We start from the raw sequence: 20,551 nt of genomic DNA on the forward strand, positions 1-20,551 counted from the left end.
ATGTCTTTGCGAGTGACGTATCGCGTGAAGACTTCGACAAAGGAAGAAACCGACGATGGAGAAAAAGAAGAGGTGTGAGAAGAAGTGTTGAAGAAGTTCCGCGGATTCTTACTTCGACATGGAATGCTGTTAAGGGAGAATATTAGAAGGTAGATGAAAAAGAGGGGAAGAAAAGTGCGAAGGAAGGCAGAAGCCGCAGAAAGAGACACTAAAGAGAAGGAAGAGGCAAGAGGAAGGGTTACAACGCGAATTGGGGAGAGGCAAAGAAAAGAATTACAGAAAAGGAGAATGAGGCGGGAGAGAGCCGAAGATAAAAAAGAGAGGGGAAATAGAGAAGACGATGGTAGAGAGCGAGGTGAAGCGAAGTGCGACGAAGGGGAGCAAATGGGTAGAGAGCGAGTGTAACAGCGAAGAAATTAATAGCCATAAAATATGAATAGAAATTAGCAGGTTCGGGGTGGCGTGACGCGTTTGCTCGCTCATTTCCTTTCGGCGCGTTGAAAAACAACAAGACAACACAAAATACGGTCGAGCCTGTAATTTACCCGGCTGCCGCCGAGCGGACCGACGCGCGATCGCCGCCGCGTCGAACGAGCAAGTGTGTGAGTGCGCGCGAGTACGCGTACACTTACACGCACATACGCACATACGAGCGAACCCGCGCACAGAAAGGTACGAGAACGTTAACGCCCGAGAAGTCGGAGCTCTAGATGTGAGTAGGAACGCTCATGTGCGTGTATGGGGATGTGCGTACACGTGTATGTGTGCGAGGGACGGGGTCCGTCGGTGGTGCTCGCAAGCTCGGGCCATCATCGTCGTCGCACAGTAGGTATGGTAGGTAATGATCCGGTAATGACCCTGACGCCTCGGATAGCCAGCCGATATATGGTGGAGTGTGCGTATGCGTGTGTATGTACGAGTGTGTGCGAGTCGGAGTCTTCTCTCCCTGCTCCGCCTCCTCCCTCAGTCCTTCTTGCTGTTTCTTCTTCCCGCGGGTACCCCTGACCGGGCCTAAAGCCCCGATGATGCACGGCGAGACCTTTGTTTTTGCGTTTTAAACGGCGGTTATTAGCTTCGTAGCAGCCACGGCCACTGATGCTGCCTCTCCACCTCCCGTGTCTTCTCTCGCCCTCTCCAGTTCCTTCCTCTTCTTCTTCTACTTCGTCTTCTACCGAGTCTTTTTCATCTTTGTCCATCGCCGTGCCCCGCGACTCGCTCCGTTCGTCTCCCTCTGGCACTTTGATAATGCGGCCCGCTAATGGGCCGGCAAGGAGACTGGCGGTATCGGTTGGAGGTGTCTGCGTTCTCGGGGTTGATGCTGGTAGTTGTGTCGAGGAGGTGGAGGAGAGAGGGAGAAAGAGACGGAGGGAAGGTGCGAGCTGTGAAGAAGAGGTAGGCCGAGCGAGACGAAAAAGATAGAGAGACTTCGCGAGGAGAGGAGAGGAAGAGGAGGAAGAAGAGAGCCAGAGCGGCAGCGGTAATGACAGGCCGTCCGCTCTCGAAGCTAATATAGATGAATGCCCTGCCCTCCTCTTGCCCTCCGGAACCGGGAGAACTTGGAATCGCTCTCTTTCTCCTATGTTACCACTCGTTTCTTTCTTCGGGACGCTTCCACGGCGAGCCGCGAGCCTAAACGACCGGGCCGAGATGCGACTGGCGCGGAACTGTGCGCGAGTAGCGACCGAAATATACGAGATACTCTGGCGAATGTGTATCTCTTGCAACCATTAAAGCGTAACACATGGTCGAACGTTGAAAATATAGATTGATCTATATTCATGATCGAAGTTGGTTTCCCAAAGATTCTACAAGGTTTAGCAAATTTTAATACAAAATTTCCTATTTAATATAATGCTAAATGATGTTTTCTATTGTATAATAATTCTGACAATTAATATTTAGAAATGTTTCCTATTTTGAATCTGATCAGTTTTCAATGTTAGATTCAGCAAAAATCGCAACGTTCAGGCAAACTATATTGGATAATACACTTTGCAACAAGTGTATTATCAAATATCATTGTTCCAAACAACACTGAATAACAACGTACAACTTCAGTACCTACTTTCCCCCGTAGACCTTAACGACTTTGCCTAGTCCCGGACCATCAATCTGTACCGTAAAACGGCGCCTCTCAGCCGCCATCGCGCTTTCGCACAGGCAGCCGCGGTTCCGCGATCCTCGGCTGTCCGTGATGATGTTTCCACGACGTTGACGGCAGTGCCGTGCGCGCCGCGAACACGTACGCGAGGAGGAGACCGAACACACGTACGCAAGAAGGGAAGGCAGAGAAAAGAGAAAGAGGGAGTGAAAGAAAGAGGGCCGGAGGGGCATCTATCTATCAGCGCCGGCGTGAAGTGGGCGGGTGCATGCGCCGTATTGCTCCGTACGGCCGCTCTCTCATTAACTCCGGACGCCGCCGGAGCGGCGCATCCGTGTACGGCTAACGTGAAGGCGACTGCCGGCGTTCCTCATCGGGACGGAGGGGTCCGGCCGTTCGCGCTGAGGCCCTCTCGATCTTCGCGGCCGTACGTGCTTATCTGGAGCGAGTAAGGCAACGACTGGTGTCATCGGCTGATGGAGAACGCGAAGACGCGCGCGAGTTCTTTCAATGTCAGTAACTTCCGCCTGGAACGCCCGGTCTCGTAATCTCACTTCTCCGACATTCCAAACGCGCCCTTCGTCAAAATTACTACTCAAAAGTATTTATTTATTCCGATTTTTATACACCTGAATTTCGTTCTACACTCAAAGAAAAAAAACATAGTACAATGACAACTACGTAAATAACACTATACAAGTTTTATATTATGTGAAATTAATGTACATAAGTTAATGCAACTATAAAATGGTTCATTCAACTACATGCATAATATATGAAACCTGCAGTTATTACTGGAGACCCTCAAGTAAGAGTCTGGTCATTCGAGACAAATATGGCGGCAGTATTTGACTCTATATTGTAGAGTATATAAACTTCTGTAAACTTTATGTGACCCATTCTATATCCTTTGTAATACAGAGTCATTTGTCTCAGATGTGAACAGATGGTGAACAATAGGCTATTGAATGTCCAGACTCTTACTTGAAGGTCTCTAGTTGTCACCTACGTGACACACCACTTGTCTTTATCTGACAATGAGTGTAATTCTACTATATTCTCTTTGCATAAGTAAAATGCAAAATTTTGATTTAATTTTATTATTAAGCCTAACATTTAGAAGATAAAAAAAGATTGAAATTCACTCTTTTTCATTTAATTAAGGAAGACAGAATAGGTAAATATACTGAAAAAAATGTGTGTAATTTTACATGCATTTTTTTCAGTGTACTTTCTCTCGAATAGCGTTGTATTTGTACCACATTGTCATCTGTAGATTTGTAGATTGCTCATATTTCTAACGCAGCATTATTGCATCGTGTTAACATATGGCGCATTGCAATTTCAATAGCCAGAAAATATCGATCAATCCATGAATTTTTACAACCATCGAACGCGCAGCTTGGAAAATGTAAATCACCTTGATTCATAGATTGCTAAATATTCCTAATACTCGTATATCTTTTAGATATACATAATATCGGCATGTATCTATAGATTACTGGACGACGTATTCACAGAAAATTTAACTGCTCAAGGTTGTAAATTTATACACTTATAAATTACCGCGTCTAAAAGGTTGCAGTGATGCGTAGAAATCTTTCCCACAAATGCTTGAGTTTTTATTTTTTTAAATATACGTATATTGCTGTAAACACAGAACAGTATAGTTAACTTGAAGTTTCTAAATTTTCGTATCTTTGCGTGAATGAATGTTTACCAACAAGCATTGCTAACTCGAATGGTGAGATGAGGGTCTAGGGAACTGATAAAGAACCCGCGTCGAATCACCGGACCTCAAATTAGTTCCGCGATAACCCGGCCACCCGGAATGATTTTCGTCTATCGATAATTTCTGATCAGCTATGCGCATGCTAGCACTAGCTACGAAGCGTTACTTCAACTAACAAAGTTGGGATCCCAAGCGGGCACACCCAGCGCCAAGAGCGACAGCGTTATCGGAGTATTGGTGACCCTAAGAGATTTTATCGACGACAGTCCCACGGTAGTCTATCTCGAGCGAGTTTTACCGGGACGTTTCCACGTGTAGCAATTTCGAAAAATGATGGGGGAGGGTGGCAGGAAGCATATAATTCTCGATAGGAAGGCGTCGATAGCGGTCGAAACTACTTCGATGGCGGTGTTCTCTTCACCGGAATGCAAAGCGGCGAGCCGATCGACTTTTCGAGAGCTCGAGATAACGGACGAGTCTTAGAATGACGATGCGGGATTTAGGCGGCCGCCTGTTAGGCAGGTGCTGATTTGGGGAGGATCGTGGTGTGGCAGTGATTTCGGGACGAGATCATGCCCGTGCAACCGAGATGCGGAGTCATTAAAATGCACACGTAGCTTGTTTTTATTTGATTCACCGTGAAATCGCCCCGATAGAACGAAACTAGGTACGTGTGCATAAACAAACCGATTGTAAAGGCTATAATGGCATACAAAAAATTTAAGCGATAAACAAAGCAATATTTTGGACTTGCTATTGCTCACATTATTACCTTACATTTTTTACTGTGATTGACCAATTTGCTTACTACCTACCACCATCTTACTACCTTACGTTTTTCTGTTGTATATGCTATGAGCTTAGGGCTGCCACACATTTTCCGTAAGAGTAACCGTAAGATGTACTATAAATATTAGCCAAACAGAATTGAAAATTTTTTACAATTCTTGACTGTGATTGGCTAATTCTTACGGTACGTTTTACGGTTACTGTTACGAAAAGAGTGTGTACGGCAGTCCTAAACCGTTCGAAGATTTCACGGTTATCCATTGGTAGATGGAAAAATAACTTTGTTTCCATTGTCAGATGAAAATTAGAACTGTGTTTCAAGATTAATAAATAAATGACGTGTAGTTTATTTGAATTGAAAAGTGTATGATTCACGCAAAAATTTTATTAGGTATCAAGATCCGTTTTACTGGAAATATAACTTTTTTCGTTTATTTGTGTCAAAAATTAATTTGTTATGCAATGTATTCGTGAACTGCAGATGATATAAAAAAGAGGTGATTCTATATGAAAAAATAAGAAGAAAATGTAAAATAAAATGAGACTGTGTTTCCAAGAAAATCGACTTTAAATATTCGCCGGGTAGAGATTTAATTGACGAATTAAAACACCAGACACGTGAAAATGTATCATTGTTGCTGCTTTTAAATTATCAATTTTATTTATGTGAAATTATGAAATTATTTACTAGAAATTTTTAAAAATTCAGGGATATATATACAAATATTCAAAAATATAGTAATATTACAATTCCATCTCTTACGAGTCCGAGAATACGGCGAACAAAAAGCAATAAGATCCTTTATGTTTGCAAAGTTCAGGAGCACGAGTCCCCTAAAATCTGAGAATAATTGGTAGAAAAATAACGATCCCTAACTCGTGCTCTAGAGGTCTTAGGGACAGACCGAGGATTTTAGCATTCACGGAGCCCGGGGACCATTACCATAAATTTATCGCGACCTTCGGTGTTTGCATCCTACGATCCTTGGACCTGCGTTTTCCGTCGACCTCCCACGCACGCCTCCTTTTAATAGAGAAGCGGCATAAATTCGCTTTGATATACGTCCGGGGCGGTAGCACTCGTACATACATGAAAATATCGCGCGTACGGCCCGATCCATCACGGAACTTCTTTCTGCCGCGCCACGCGCAGATCGTTCGAGCGGCGAGCATACAGTTCGCGAGTGGGAAGATCGCGCGCTTCGGCTATTAATAATCGTAAACGAGAAGTTCGCGTGTTTTTGCCGGACGCGTTTCGCGCAACTTAATTTTTTAACGATCAGCCCAGCGATGGGGCGCGACGGAGAAGTGCACGGGGAATCACCGGGGAGAATTGAAAAAAAAAAAAGATCCGCGAGACGATAATTCGATGTGCATACTTGACAATAAACGCAGCACCCGGGAGAAACGCATGGTGCTGTAATAATATTCGCTCCAAGGGTGCGCAGCGGGACGACGGTGCTGAAATCGGTTCGTAATTAAAAGCCACGTTACTTTTATCGTCGTCCCCCCCTTCGGTGCCACTCGAACTGGACCCCTTTCCGTCGCCGCTGGCTGGCTCGTAGGTTTTTCTCGGTCGATTGCTTCTTCGCGCCATGGACTGACTTCTTCTCGCGGCGAGGCGGTTATCGGGCCGTTCGGCCTCATTTAATAAGTAAGAACGACACGCCGGTAGCCGAGCGCGCATCGACGCGAGCAACGCCCACTAAATTGTTAACGGCGTCGACTTGCGGCGATCTCTCGGGGATCGCGATGCAGGGTTTTTATGCAAATCGACTCGTATATGTATACGGTGTGTCCGCGAATCGATAACGGACACCCAATAAAGTCGTCTCTTCCCTCCCTAATGCGAGCTTCTCGTTCTTCGCTCCGTGTTTCAGGATCGTTCTCCGTTACTTCGTTCTTGTACTTCTGTTTTAATCTTGAATAAACGTTGTGTAATTCTTATGTACGTTTCTACTATGTAGATTAACTTCAATCTCGATTTAACTCGTTTTCTTTATCTTTATATATTCTTTATATTTATATATTCTTATCTCGCGAGTTCTAAGAATTAGAAAAAGATAAACAGTAAATTAAATTAAGATTTTAGTTTACATTGATAGAAAGAACATTAGAGAGATTTTCTGTGTTAGACTAATGTTCGCTTTATGTCGCGTCTATTTGATTATGCATTTGTGACGGAAGTACGTTGTTTGCGACAAGGTTGAGAGATAAGAACTCAGACTTTTAAAAGTCTACATTCTAAAGTTTTAACGGAACATCGCAAGAATTTAAGTTCCGTTTTTCGTTTGAAATACATAATTCTGAATTAAGCATTCAAGATTTAATAAACAAATCTTGGAATTAATATATGCGGAAGAGATTTAATAATTGGAAATAAAGACGGCCTCCTGGACGTCCAGTATTATTACACAAAATTAATCATTTGAAAGGAATAGCCTCCTAACTGTTTGCTTTGAATTATTTAAAGAAGGCATCAATAATATTGTACAAAATAATTGTATAATAATATTAATAAGCTTAATTCAGAATTATTTATTCCAAACGAAAAACGGTAATCCGTTGATTATGGTTAGTTAAGCATCTGGGGATCGCTTGGGATTTGTATACATATGACAAATTTCGGTTCGAAATTATTCTATATGTATTTAAGTTACTTGTGTTATCTGTGGTATCGTTCTCCGGATGTAAATTGTGGTCTTACAGTATTACTATAAACTGCATCTCTTTCTCTTTTTTTTCTGCTTTTTCTTCCTTTCTCGAACGCTCTCATTTTTTATTTGTTCTTCTCATCGCTTTAACGATCGCGAAACCGTTCGCGTACCTGTCGTGAAACACCTGCCTCGCGAGAAGCGAAACTCAATTAAATTGTTTATCCGATCGTAATGAGGCGGTAATCGCGACACTTAAATGCCGTTAGGGTTTTCGGTGTCGATCGAGAGGGTCATTAGCGATACCATGGCACGATCGTGTTCGGCTGAGTCTCGCGGATTTTTCAGGGGCCGGCCGAAAAACACGGTCGCATTAATTGCGCGAGTTACGAATGGCAGTGTTTTGAATTATGAGCTTAATTAATCGCGAAACGATCTTGCACGGGAGATAGGTGCCATGCCCAAACTGGGAGTTTTCGTAAAAGTGGCATCCAGCGACCCAGCTGCGATCACGTGCAAATTGGAAGAGGCGTGACGAGAGTTCTGCCTCACTTAACGCGCGCCGCGTTCCTTAATATATTTCTGAGGATCGGTGGGCGGTGCGAGAGCACCAGACGGTTTTTCGTAAAATATGGTACCGAATCCGAGACCCCGCGACCGAAGACCCTGCCTTCTCTCAGGGCGGGCTAATCAATTTTTAAACGCGAGGTTGTAGCAAGAAGCCGGGAAATTGAACATAAAATTCTCAATCTTGATATGGTGGCGTATAATTCACAACAATACGAAAAGAGATATGTCTGTAATACGTTCGTTTCGAGTTATATATATATAAAATTTATTGATTATTTATAATATATTAATTTGTCTTAATATGTATTTTATTTCTACTACATATTAATATATTTTTGATATGTCTCTAAGTTTCAATAACTTCATACATTAAAATTATTTGCAAAAATATTAGAATTTGCAACTTTTTCTTCCGTCTTTGTCTATTTTATGACAATGCGAAGAGAGAAGCATTCATCTTGCGCTAGTTTCGAATTATGTTAATTTTATGTTAATATAGATTAAAATTAAAATTAAATTGGAATTAAAGTTAATCGGTTAGACAGATTAATTTGTCTTAATGTTCCATCTCTTATTATATAATTATATTTTATTTCTTTCATGTCTGTCTCTCTAAATTGTCTCTTTATACAATATGTTTACATTTTGAAATTAGTTTCAAAGATTTTAGAATCCTCAACTCTTTAAATTACATGTATAATATTTTACTGTTGTCTGTATTAAATAACTTATTTTTTTACAATCTGAATCCTCTGATACTCCAAAATTTCTCTTTCTCTCTCTCTTTAGATTAATAAATCTTATCCAAATTGATTAATAAATCTTATCCATCTTTCTGTAAACAAGTGATTTCTTACATCCGTTTGAATCCTAAGATTTAAAGATGAATATTTTTTGAAATATATTTGCTGAAATAGTGACGAATTACATCAGGCAAAAAATAAAAAAAATGATTAAAATGTCTTTTTATACAGGCACGATGAACAACGTTGATAACCGATTAATCGTACAGTCATCTGATTACAACGGAACGTCGGCATCAAAGATGATGACGGCGGCACTGAACAAAAAGAATATGCATTCGCATATACATAAATATATATATTTTTCCGTCACGCGAGTATCCTCCTCGTAGCTGTAAACGCGGAGAGGAGAGAGAGAGAGAAAGAAAGAAAGAATGCACATGTGGGCAGGTGCGTCGTCATTCGTGCAGATAGATGATCATGGATAATTCGGAATCAGCCGTGTGCGCGCGCTCATTTCGGTGCCGATCTCACTTGCTTCGACGTTTAACGTTGTTGTAAATTTCCGCCTCGAACGCGAGAGATCTAAGCGATAATTTAGCCTGCGCCGTGCACGATTAAGTGCCGACGTTCTAATGGGATGTAATGATCGGCCGTGACGATCGAGAAGAGCCGCATGTCGATAGGTCGGATCCTCGCGATGCGAAACGCGATGCAAGAAACGAGCCGGATGGTCGCATAAAAACTTGTCCCGGAAATATAAAATGGCGGAATGCTCGTTGAAACGCGGCGTATAATATTAGAAAGAGATAAAAGAAAATAAATAGGAGAATTCCTCGATTCGCGCGCGAGTACCGTAGAATGGGACAAGGTTGTTAGAGTTTTTGGAACCATCTTTGAATAATAATTTTTTGCAAAATAACATTTATATTATTTAAAAAAAACGAAAATATTCATTTCTCATCTATATCCTTTCGATTTAGCTATTAAAAAAATTAATATCTTTATAGAGAAATAAATTATCAGTAGCAATTCTATGTTTCGATTGGGATTACTTTGCCACTTTTTCGTGTTACAAGAGCCTACTATATAAATATTAGTATCTAAATCAGATAATAATGATCAAATCGATCAAATAAACTTTTTTATAAAAAAAAAAACAAAATAAATATCTTTATAATAATAAACTAAATCTTTTTCTTTCGTAATTCTGAATCATTTTGAATAAACAAAAATATTAGAAATTATGCTAAATAAAATACAACTTAAAAGCTATATTAAACTAAAACTTTTATCTAAAATTGCAGCAGAATATGATAATTTTGCTGCATAAACCATTATAAGCCGAATTAGTTGTTTTGTTTTTTGCATTTGATTTCAGGGCGTAGGTATTTATAACAATTTTTTGCTGATATTAGATTTTTTTGTTTTTAGCTGATATACAGACATCTTTAAAAACCGACTAATAATTAATCAACCTTTAGGTTGACCCAACGCACGTTGGGACCCCTTCGTCGTTCGTAATTTCTTTCGAGCGTTTTTTCGAGGGCAATTAATTCGTTCGTGGATCCGGAGATGATTCGCGTGAGAAAAAATCGAGGAAATTGTCGGTCGGATAACGTATGCGCTGACACTCTAATCGCGTTTTAATTAACCCCTTCCAGTAGGACGTCGGCGCCGTGCCGACACGGGAGTTATAGATATTTCATTCGAAAATATAGGTTTTAATTTAGCGGCCGCTCGATCAACGTCCGGCCGTTATAAATGGACGCTATGATTGCTCGTTACATCGCTATGCAGAAAAGCGTTCGCCGGGACCGGACGATTTGGAACTCCCTGGCGAGGAGAGACGGTTGCGGCGCAGACAGATTAGCTGCTAGGCCAGCTGAGGTATATTTTAATCGAGTTTCGTGAATTATTATTATTATTCGATCAGTTATCGATATGACGCCGGCGCGAATTTCAAACCTTCTTTAATTCCTTAATTAAATCTCTTTTCATCCTGAATTCTAAATATACAATTGAGAAAGTATTACTGTCTCGTGTTTTTCGAGAATTCGAACTTACCGATCGAAGTCTGTGAGTCTTGATGAGTCTCTAAAACCCTTGGCAAACGGATTACTATCGATCTTCAATCTCGTTATCTGTAAGAAACATATTTTTCCATCAAGTTTGATATTTTTTTCAAGATTTTAAATAATATTTAAAATTAAAATGTAGAGAAAAAGATTTTATATTATAAGAAAAGAAATACTTTATTATTATGCATAAATCTTAATTTGAAATTGCTGCTAATTTTAATATCTTATATAATAAACTTAAAGTTTGATTTTTGCGAAGCAATTGAAAGGTATATTGGAATATGAAGATCAAAATAAAGATTGATATATGCTTGTTTTTATATGTTGACCGATGAAAACTTAAGCCGGTATTCATAGTCGATTTTTATATTTAAGACTGTCTTAATACAATCTTGAGACGTCATAAGCTAATCGCAGAGCTGGTATTAACATCTTAAGACATTATTTATGCTGCTCTCTAAAAGTGAATCAGTATATTATTACTGATTACATCAATTATAAAGTAGCACTGAAGTCATCAACGAATATTTACTGTTTTTCAGTAATAATACACTGATTCATTTTAGAGATTCATTAATAAATAAAAAATGAAAAAGATCACACTTCTGTGTATCTAATACGATGGACAGAAGATCTTTCTTCTTAACACTAGAATCGCGATGTCATTTTTAACCTATCTGATAATTCTTTTTTTTTCTAATTTGGATTTGCACGTGGAGTTTTAGATTTTTGTGACTTTTTATAAATAATGATCATAATTAATTACAAATAATTTTATTTTTATGATGACAACCTTCCCTCGTAAAAATCCAATTAATACTTTGAACCGAGATTAGATTAATTATGTAACGCGGTTCTAAGTGTTAAGCAATATGAAAAAAATCACCGGTCTCAAAAACTAATTTGAAAATTATAACCTCAATCTCGCGATGCAGATATTCAGCGATCTGTTCGAATTGTCCGTATTTGTCGAGAGTTAACGCTGCACTGTATAATCGATTGTTATTCGACGAGACGTCTGAACTCACCAACTGATTCTGATATGCCGTGACAGCGGTGAAAATGGCCTCCGGAAAGATAAACGTCTTATACTCCTCCTTCTGGAGGTCGGTGATATGCAAGTTGCTGTCGTCGGTGTGTCGACAGCGAACCAAGTGTATCCTCGGCTGATACCTGTGCATTGAGTTCAGTACAATCTGCAACAACGAAAAGATTTGCCGTTTGATTATTGCTTCTTCCGACGGGATTAAGCGCGAAAAATTGATTTCGCGTTCTCTCCCTCAATAAATTCCGTGAGCGGAATTGCGCGGCATGTATCGCGATATCCCCAATAACAATAAAATACGATTATCACTGCGATCGGTGACGATATTCCGCGCGAACGCACGCCTTAAGTCACCGATTATCGTAAGTTACCGGGTAATTATTTAGCTTATATGTCTCGGTACTTAATATATTTCGCGTTCAAAGGTGAAACGGTGGGCTCCAGTTATCGCAAGTAGATTATCAGCAGAAGGTAGAACGCCTCTACCTTCTTCGCCTGACTTTTACGTTTCTAGAAATGGGTCACAGCGGTCCATAGTGTAATCTTCCTAATGGACACGAGAGATAATAAATATACAGAGGCAGAGAAAACTTATACCTATATATAACGACGTAGCAACATGGACTACTCACTATCGTTTAAGCTCGATTCGCCCGGTTTAGCGAAAATTTGTTTCGAGCTAAATTTTAATTGCAAGATCCATTCAGAATTAAGCTGGAGCAACCATCTTATTGTTATCTGTCTCATGTAGATTGAGAGAAAATGGTTACAATTATTATAATTTATAGTCATTTTTAATGTCAACTATATGTATATTTTTTGATAAAACTAAAATATAATCATTATTGCTAACACATTATAACAGTAATAATTTACACAAAATTTGAAGAAGTAAAAATTGAATCCAAATAAATTCCAAGATAAAGTGATCCAAGATTATATGAATTGGAGCTGAAAACAAATTGGAGCTAAATGTTTAAAGATTTAAGAGTTGAAATTTTCAAAACGTTTTTTCGAAATTTTAAAAATTTACGCTATATTTAGTATTAAATACGATTCGAGATTATAAAATGGAGCTCCAATTATAAGAACCATAATTATTTTTACGATATAATTATAGTCACAAGTACCAAATATTATTTTCTCAGTATAGCAAAACCTGTGATTCACAAGATTCTCTTAATTCTCGATGTACAGACAAATAAAAATAGATAGCGATCGCGTCTCGTTATTGCGCAAGTTTTTCTCGAAGATTGGCGTGTCATTTGGAAAAGTTGCGCAGATATGTGGATTAAAGTTTCAAGTGAGATTCCCATTTCCGAGAGAGAGAGAGAGAGAGAGAGAGAGAGCTCTGTCGCAGGTAGATACCGTAGATAGCGCGCGGCGCTACAGCCGGGGCGAAGTCCCGTATCGATTTCCTGTCCGAAACAATGTGGCGCGACGAAACAAATTCCCCGCGACGGTATCATGTAACGCGCGAGCAACCGCGCGCGCATCGCGTTTCGCGTTACCTCCGCCTTGCCGTTTTCGAGGGCAATCCGCGCGACGGGACATACGAAGGTGATTAGAATCGGGGGATGGTTTGGATTAAAATTAACTCCTGAGAGAGAGAGGAGAAGATAGAGAGAGACAAAGGGAGTAATTAGACATTGAAGATTAAACGTGATACTCGCGTCTTGTGAACCGCGAGAATATCTAAATTACGCTTTCGAGTAAATTACACAGAGTAAAGCGGCCTCTAGACGATCCATATTATTGCACAATATTTGATATTGCAAAATATTATCGATCGTCTGGAGGCTATATTGAATCTCCAGACTCCCTGTAGAAATTTTATGCATTTTTTAAGCAAGACTTTTTAGCAGCAATTATTGGACAATTGCATTAACTCTGTCTGTAACTGAAAGTATTTGTTAGGATCCCAATCAAGATGTAATTCTTTGCCTGTAATTACTACGCACAAAACAACCCATTTACTGAAGAAAAACAAAACAGTAAGTGGATTACGTATTTTAACTAAATTATTTTAAATAATCTATTAATATACTGGACAATAACTGAACAGGTGTTTATACAAGTACGTACTTTTACCAAGAAAACTGCTCCAATCTCTGAATAAAAGTTATCAAGTTCCTGTTCATTTTTTACGCAATATTTTTATAACTAATAAGAATACAATAATAAAATGGAAGGAAGAGTCTAAAAAAACGGCATACATTTCTATCAAAGCTGTTTATCTTGAATTGTTTAAAGGGCATTAATAATATTGTATAAAATAATTGTACAATAATATTGAGCATTTGAAGCCATTTAGGTCCACGGCGTGTAGAGAGGAATCACAAAATTAAAAAAGATTGTACGTATCACTCGTGCATGAATTTGTATAAATACATTTTTGGAAACAGATGTGGATTCAATAGACCTCGGGATCGTGGACGGTGGGTCGCTAATTACCGAAATCGAGCCGGTCGGACGGGCTCGTTAGCATACATCGGGAATGATCCTAGAACGAGATGCAGTCTCGCAACAGACGGAGGCGCGAGAGAAAGAGAGAACACGAGGGAAAGGGAGAGTGCGTCGGTAGCCGGACTTATATATTATCGCTAATATGAAATATGAAGGCGGCTGCGGTGCCGCAACTGTTGAGACTTAACGGCTGCAGGTGGCCTGGCAGAGTCTTTGGGTATTTCGGGCCCTTCTCGCCGGCCCTGACTTTTAAGTCCCGTTCGTGCGACCGGCTTCGATCCTCGGTTATCCTTGGTTAGGCATACATACATGTGTACGAGCAAACGGATGCGGCGATCACGTATTATGCATATAAAAAAAATATGTATACGGGATATTCCGTAAAGACCGTAACAAAGCTTAAAGGTAGAGTTCTGAAATCATTTTGAGACGAAAATCCTAATACCCCAAAAGTCGAGGCTGTAATAGTTTTTGAATTATAAGCATTTAAAGTTAGCGAATCATGATATTATCTGAAGTACGCGTGTTTGTGTGTGGTTGGTATTTTGCGTATATCACACTATAATCACACCTGAATGCGCGAACTTTAGGTATGATTCGATAATTTTATCTATTTATCATTCAAAATGATCTCAGAAATCTACCTTTAAATGTTATTACAGTCTTTACAGTCACCCAGTATATTTCATATATATATATATATCATATATACATATAAACTTATGAACAAATACGATCGAATGTACACAAGTATGCGTATCTGCGACACGGCCGTCCGATAAACTTGTCGTGCGTACGTCCAATCGGATAACTTATTCCGTCGAGCGCAACCAGTTTGGGAACTCGATTATCTCGATTTTCCCGGGAAACATGTGTACGAACAATGCTTCATTCGACAAAATTGTCAACGAGCGATGAAAGGGAAACGTCGGCTCCGCCGGAATCTCGATATCCCGTTATCGTAAACTGTCATGAAAACGAATGTAATCTCGTTTTTCCTATCTGATTTTATAATACACCAGTTATAACCGATTCATAATTAACCCTTATGAAGTGTCTTCATGAACATAAATTACATGTCTTTAAAATTTATTTATTTCCTTTCGTTACGCGGGATGCGGGAAAACGACTCGATGCGGGCTTGCGTTTTATTCCGGCAAATTGTGTGTCCGTAGGAGTTTACGACACATTGTAGATTACAATCGTAAGAGCGTACCTCTCATCGATGGGACGTGTTCTTACTACGATCATTGATGTTCAAGACAAATATACAAATAACCATGCACGAATACACATTGTGCCAGCACACGAGGGATAATTTACGATGTGCAGCTGACAGCTATGTGAAAATATCTATCGAATAAAATCAACTTTTCCACAAAGAAACGAATAACATCTGGTCTGCAGCGACAATTTTTATATATTCCAAAATATTTCACATCTCGGAAGAAAATATTATTTCTACAGTGTTCAAGCATCGAAGATTCAACAAAATTAATATTTTACAAAATTTATAAAGGAGTAAAAATTAAATCAGTAAATAAAACGAAACGAAATTACGCGGTTCTTAAATACAAAATTTCTGAGTTAGAAATTTAAAAATTTAAAAACTGTTAAATATAATTACAGACTTTCTTGCTAAAAATTTACGTGATATTTAGTATAAAACAATTTATTGACCGTAAACAATTTAAATCTTAATATAAAATTCAGGTAGGTGGTTCTTCGACATTTCCTGTTTTTCCGCATCATCGAGTTTCTCGCGTTAAAACATTTTACGAAAAAAAGATATCTCGCTTTGCGTGCCGTAAACGACATGGATACTTTTTCTTCCAGTTCAATCGATTAGAGTCCATTTATAATAATTAGCCATGAAAGGCTACCGAGAAACCGATCTGCTCTCCGACGTGATTTGCATGTGGCGATTTATCAAAGATCGCGTCATCCACGTAATACATGTTGATAGCGGCATTACAGGGGCGATTTATTGGCATTTTTCTCCTCACGAAAGATAGCAATCATAACGGAATGCTAGGTCGATCGTTAATCCGAGTCTCAATTAATACAAACGCGTTTCTAGATATGTAAACTGTATATAATACAGATAGAGTGGAATATCCCGGCAGCGATTTGTAGGAAAAATTAAAATTTAAATATCTTCGCGGAGATGAAAGGCAGAGATCAATCACAGCGGGGTTCGATGATTTAAAAGACCATAAATACCAGGATCTAATAAAAAATCAAGGATAGAAGATTCGAAAGTTTAACAAATTAAAGAAATTTGGTGATTTACAGATTCAGACAAATGCAAAAAATCCAAAGATCACGACTATATTTTTAGGATCCAAATAAAAGATTCTGCATAAAACGTGTAAAATATTTCTTATTTTTAATCAAAAATTCTGAAAATTTTGAAAATGCGGGATTATTGTGCACAATCAAACGAAAATTATGCTTTCGCGATTATGAAGCTGATTATAACCCGGATTGTTGCAAAATATGCAAAACGCCGAAACATGTCACGGTTCGTAGTAGGAGCAAAAAGGATCTCGCACTAATTATATAGAAAATTGGATCCCGGTGAAATTATTTTACATATAACATTACAATGTGGTGAACAAAAGATGTCATAGACATAAAGCTCAATAATAAATAGCTATAGATTTTTGAGCTATGGTATCAAAGATGCTCCATGCAAATTTTACTTTTGATACAACATAGTATGTATTTAGCTAAATTTTTAGATCCTTCAACAAAATCGTTCTTTCTGTGTATCTCTCTCTCTCTCTCTCTCTCTCTCTCTCTCTCTCTCTCTCTCATTATCTAAAATATCGAATTAAATAGAGATGCTCAGTTTTTTTTAATGAAGCACAAATGCTAAGATCAGAGAATGCGCTGTCTATATCTACCTATTACATCTATGATGAAACTAATTCATTTCATCGGGACTTAATTTTCCACATAATTAGTGCAGGATCCTTTCCGAGCATGTCACGAACAAAACAAATGACGGTCGTTTAAAGTCCGCGAGAAAATCGCGTTTAGGATACAACCGGTGGAATCTACCAAGCGTGCTCACTTCGGTAACTTCGCATTAATATCACACACGCGATTCGCCGTGTGGTGCAAGTCGCACACTACCGGGCATATCTCGGCAGAAACAAACCCGCGAGCTCTTCGGCTACCTGTCGCAAGTATTAAACTTAAACCAGTTTCAAAAATATCGCCGGCGATCTCGCGGCCAGGCGAAAAACAAACGTCGCGTCGCGACGTCCGGAATATGCATATGCACTCGCACGCGAATGCTTGCCGCTTGGGATGCTCGCGAAAGCGAGTTTGGTTGCGCCGTGAAGACGGAAATCCTTCGTTTTCTTTTTCCTTCTTTCTCACTCTCAGAATCTCGCTCTTCCATTCCGTCCCGTTTCCTCTACCTTTCCCTGTCCTTCTTCCACGGACGCGCGGAGCAGGCTATGGATTATCCGGATCTACACGCAGGATACCCACAATGTAAGCGTATATAATTACGCAAAGGCCGCGAATTATAGGCGTATTAATTAAACGGCCCAAGGGCGTAATTGAGCGAAGCCTCGCTCGCGGAGAGGTGTCCGATGCCACTTCATTGATTATAACGTGCGTTAAATTTGCGCCGTTTCGCAAATCGCGCTCGCCGCATTAGTCTGTTGTGCGTTTCAGAATTCTTTCGTCGACAAATTTTTTTCAACCTTATCGCGTTCCATAAAAACGCAACGATTCTTTTTTTTATTTAAAACCAGCCGAGAATATCGCGCAAAAAAGTATTCTCAGAAATCAGCGGATTTTGGACAGGATTTTATTAATTAAGTTTACCTGAAGTATCTCATCTCGCATCGGATTAATGGAAGAATTTAAGCTCTCATTGATTTCCGGATTGGATAACTGAAGATTGGATAAGAAGAAAAAGGAGCAATACGGCGTTATATACATATAATGTCGTGTTGCTCCTTCCTTTTTTATCTTATGAGGTTTATAAGATCAGAGTAATGCATAAAGTATAAAAGACTCATCCAATCAGAATTTTTCACTTAAAGAAAGGAAAGACTCTGATTGGTTGATTCTCTTATGCTTTATATATGAAGGTAGTTCAAAATGTTCTCGGCCTGACCTAGAAATGGCACCACAAATATAAAAGTGCTATAATTTTGAAATAATCTTGATCCTGTTCAGGACTATTGATGAAATTTTAGACAGATGCGTTTATTAGTTTTTTTGTTTCGATTATGTAAAGCAACTTTTGGTTCCATCATGACAATGCTCCCGCTCACACTTCATAATTGCAGTCGCAAAAATTGCATGAATTGGGCTTTGAATTAGTTCCGCATTAAGATTGACAAAGAGCCTATAATCATCTAATTAATTAAAAACATTTTTAATGATAGTTTTTCTTTAAAAGAATAAAATATTGTATTTCTTTTAAACGTGTTTTTAATGCTTCAAACATGTTTTAAACGGTATTATAACAAAACATGTTTTTTCCAACTCTAATTTTGCACCTATTCATTAGATTTAGTCCCCAGCAACTTTTGCCTCTTTCCAAATATGAAGAAATGACTAGCAGGAAAAAATCTGGCTCAAATACTGAAGTAATTGATAAAACTAACGCTTACTTTGAAGGCTTAGAGAAATCGTATTAAACAGACGATAAATAAAAAAGTTAGAGTATCATCGTTCGGATAAGCGTATTGGATTTAAAGGGGGCTATATTGAAAAATAAAAATAATTTTGCCAAAAATCATATTTTCTTTATTAGGCCGGAAACTTTTCGAACTACCCTCTTATCATGCATTTTGCAAAAATCTGTGTTCTCGCTGATAATCGAGCGAAACGCCAGATATCATCACACGCATATCGTTCGCATCGCGAAGCGTTGAAATAATGTTTCCGCTGGAATAACGTTTTCAGCCGATGAAGATCCGAATTTAATTCCGCGAGAAACTGGCTCTCATCGAGGAAGGCACTGAGAAGTCGTTTTCCGAAGGTAGCAGCTTCATGGTGAGAGAGGCGATCACATTGCGGTGTCCTGGGGTGTCCCTATTCGTTTTCTGCGCGTGTGGGACAACTCGCCGCAACCTGTCGGGACAACAATCCGCTTCGCTCAGTTTGGCTCCTCCACGCGCGACGGGTGCGTACACCGGTCAAGCGCGAGTAGTGATATACGCACACGCGAAACATTACTCGCACGTTTCTTTCCTTTTCTTTGTTTTCTACATAACTTTTCGCTTAATTTATCAACCCTATCGCTCCCACGGGCATTCCCGCGGGAAGCCAAGGAAACCTAATACCTCGCCTTAAGCGAAAGGACTTACTCCTCGCGAGATTGTGAGAACGCTTTTCCCGAGCTAATTGTAAGATACTCGTAAGATCGATCGCGTTTTTTCCCTTCGAGTCAATCGTGAGCCTAATTAAGAAGCCGATCGCTGCACTTATTCTACGCTGTTTCCTTTTTTCATCGTTTTTTAGATTTATCATCGAGCAATTATCGCCGAGTAATTAAACGCGCCTATATGTTTTCAGTTAAATTATATTTGTATCGATTAAAAGAATTAATATATGATATTGCTTTTACTAACGAGCTGCGCGATAATTTTTTTCGTTCAAGGACGTTGACAATTTTATGTTACGCCAGAATATATAGTAAATGCAAGAAATATTCGTACAGATAAGATTTTGATTTAAAAAATTTTATTTGTACAAAATAAATATTAATTAGCAATTTATTAACAAGTATGTAGATAAAAAACTTTCGCGAAAATAATTTTATTCATGATCTTAGAAACTAAATTTTCGATCAATACTTGTTATAATTTCAAACAATATAATTTTTCATTTTTGCTTATTATTACGCTTATTATTGCTTATAAAATATTTTAATTATTACACATCTTTTTAAATAAAATAATTTTAAGAAAAATATACGATCTATATTTTATTCTTTGTTAATAAATTACTAATTAATTTACTTTCTAAAAATAAAATTTTTTTTAAATACCTCCTCTATACAAATACTTTTTGTTATACTCACTGTATACACGAGAATAAATAATATAAATAATATAAATAAATTTCTACGCTTATGCATGATAATCAACTGTATAATATTTATTACTTCATTAACAGATTATTAGATGCATAATGAACTGTGATATAATTTTTTCCATTCAAAAATGTCGACAATTTTATCTTATGCCAGAATATATACATATAAGAATAAATTAATTTTCACGCGCTTGCACATATAGACAATTGCATAACATTTAATTATAGTTTTTTCAGCATATTAATATCTTTGAAATATGATACCTGTTTGAGCATCGAAATTATTAGAAATTAATTT

The 20,551-nt window shown here is 38.6% G+C and overlaps 1 protein-coding gene across 1 annotated transcript in view; it reads right to left on the reverse strand.

Annotated features, from left to right (window-relative positions):
- The window catches only part of LOC108729441 (T-box transcription factor TBX20), a 69,521-nt gene that overhangs the window by 10,441 nt on the left and 38,529 nt on the right, over positions 1-20,551 (reverse strand). Inside the window, exons 4-5 of the mRNA XM_018458566.1 lie at positions 11,699-11,866; positions 10,657-10,733 (exon numbers count right to left, since the gene is read on the reverse strand). Of these exons, the coding sequence (XP_018314068.1) occupies positions 10,657-10,733; positions 11,699-11,866 (245 nt within the window). The remainder of the gene's footprint in view (positions 1-10,656; positions 10,734-11,698; positions 11,867-20,551) is intronic.

This window comes from Mycetomoellerius zeteki, unplaced genomic scaffold, assembly GCF_001594055.1.
Source record: "Mycetomoellerius zeteki isolate Tzet28-1 unplaced genomic scaffold, Tzet1.0 scaffold73, whole genome shotgun sequence".
In the NCBI taxonomy this organism is placed as follows: Eukaryota; Metazoa; Arthropoda; class Insecta; order Hymenoptera; family Formicidae; genus Mycetomoellerius; species Mycetomoellerius zeteki.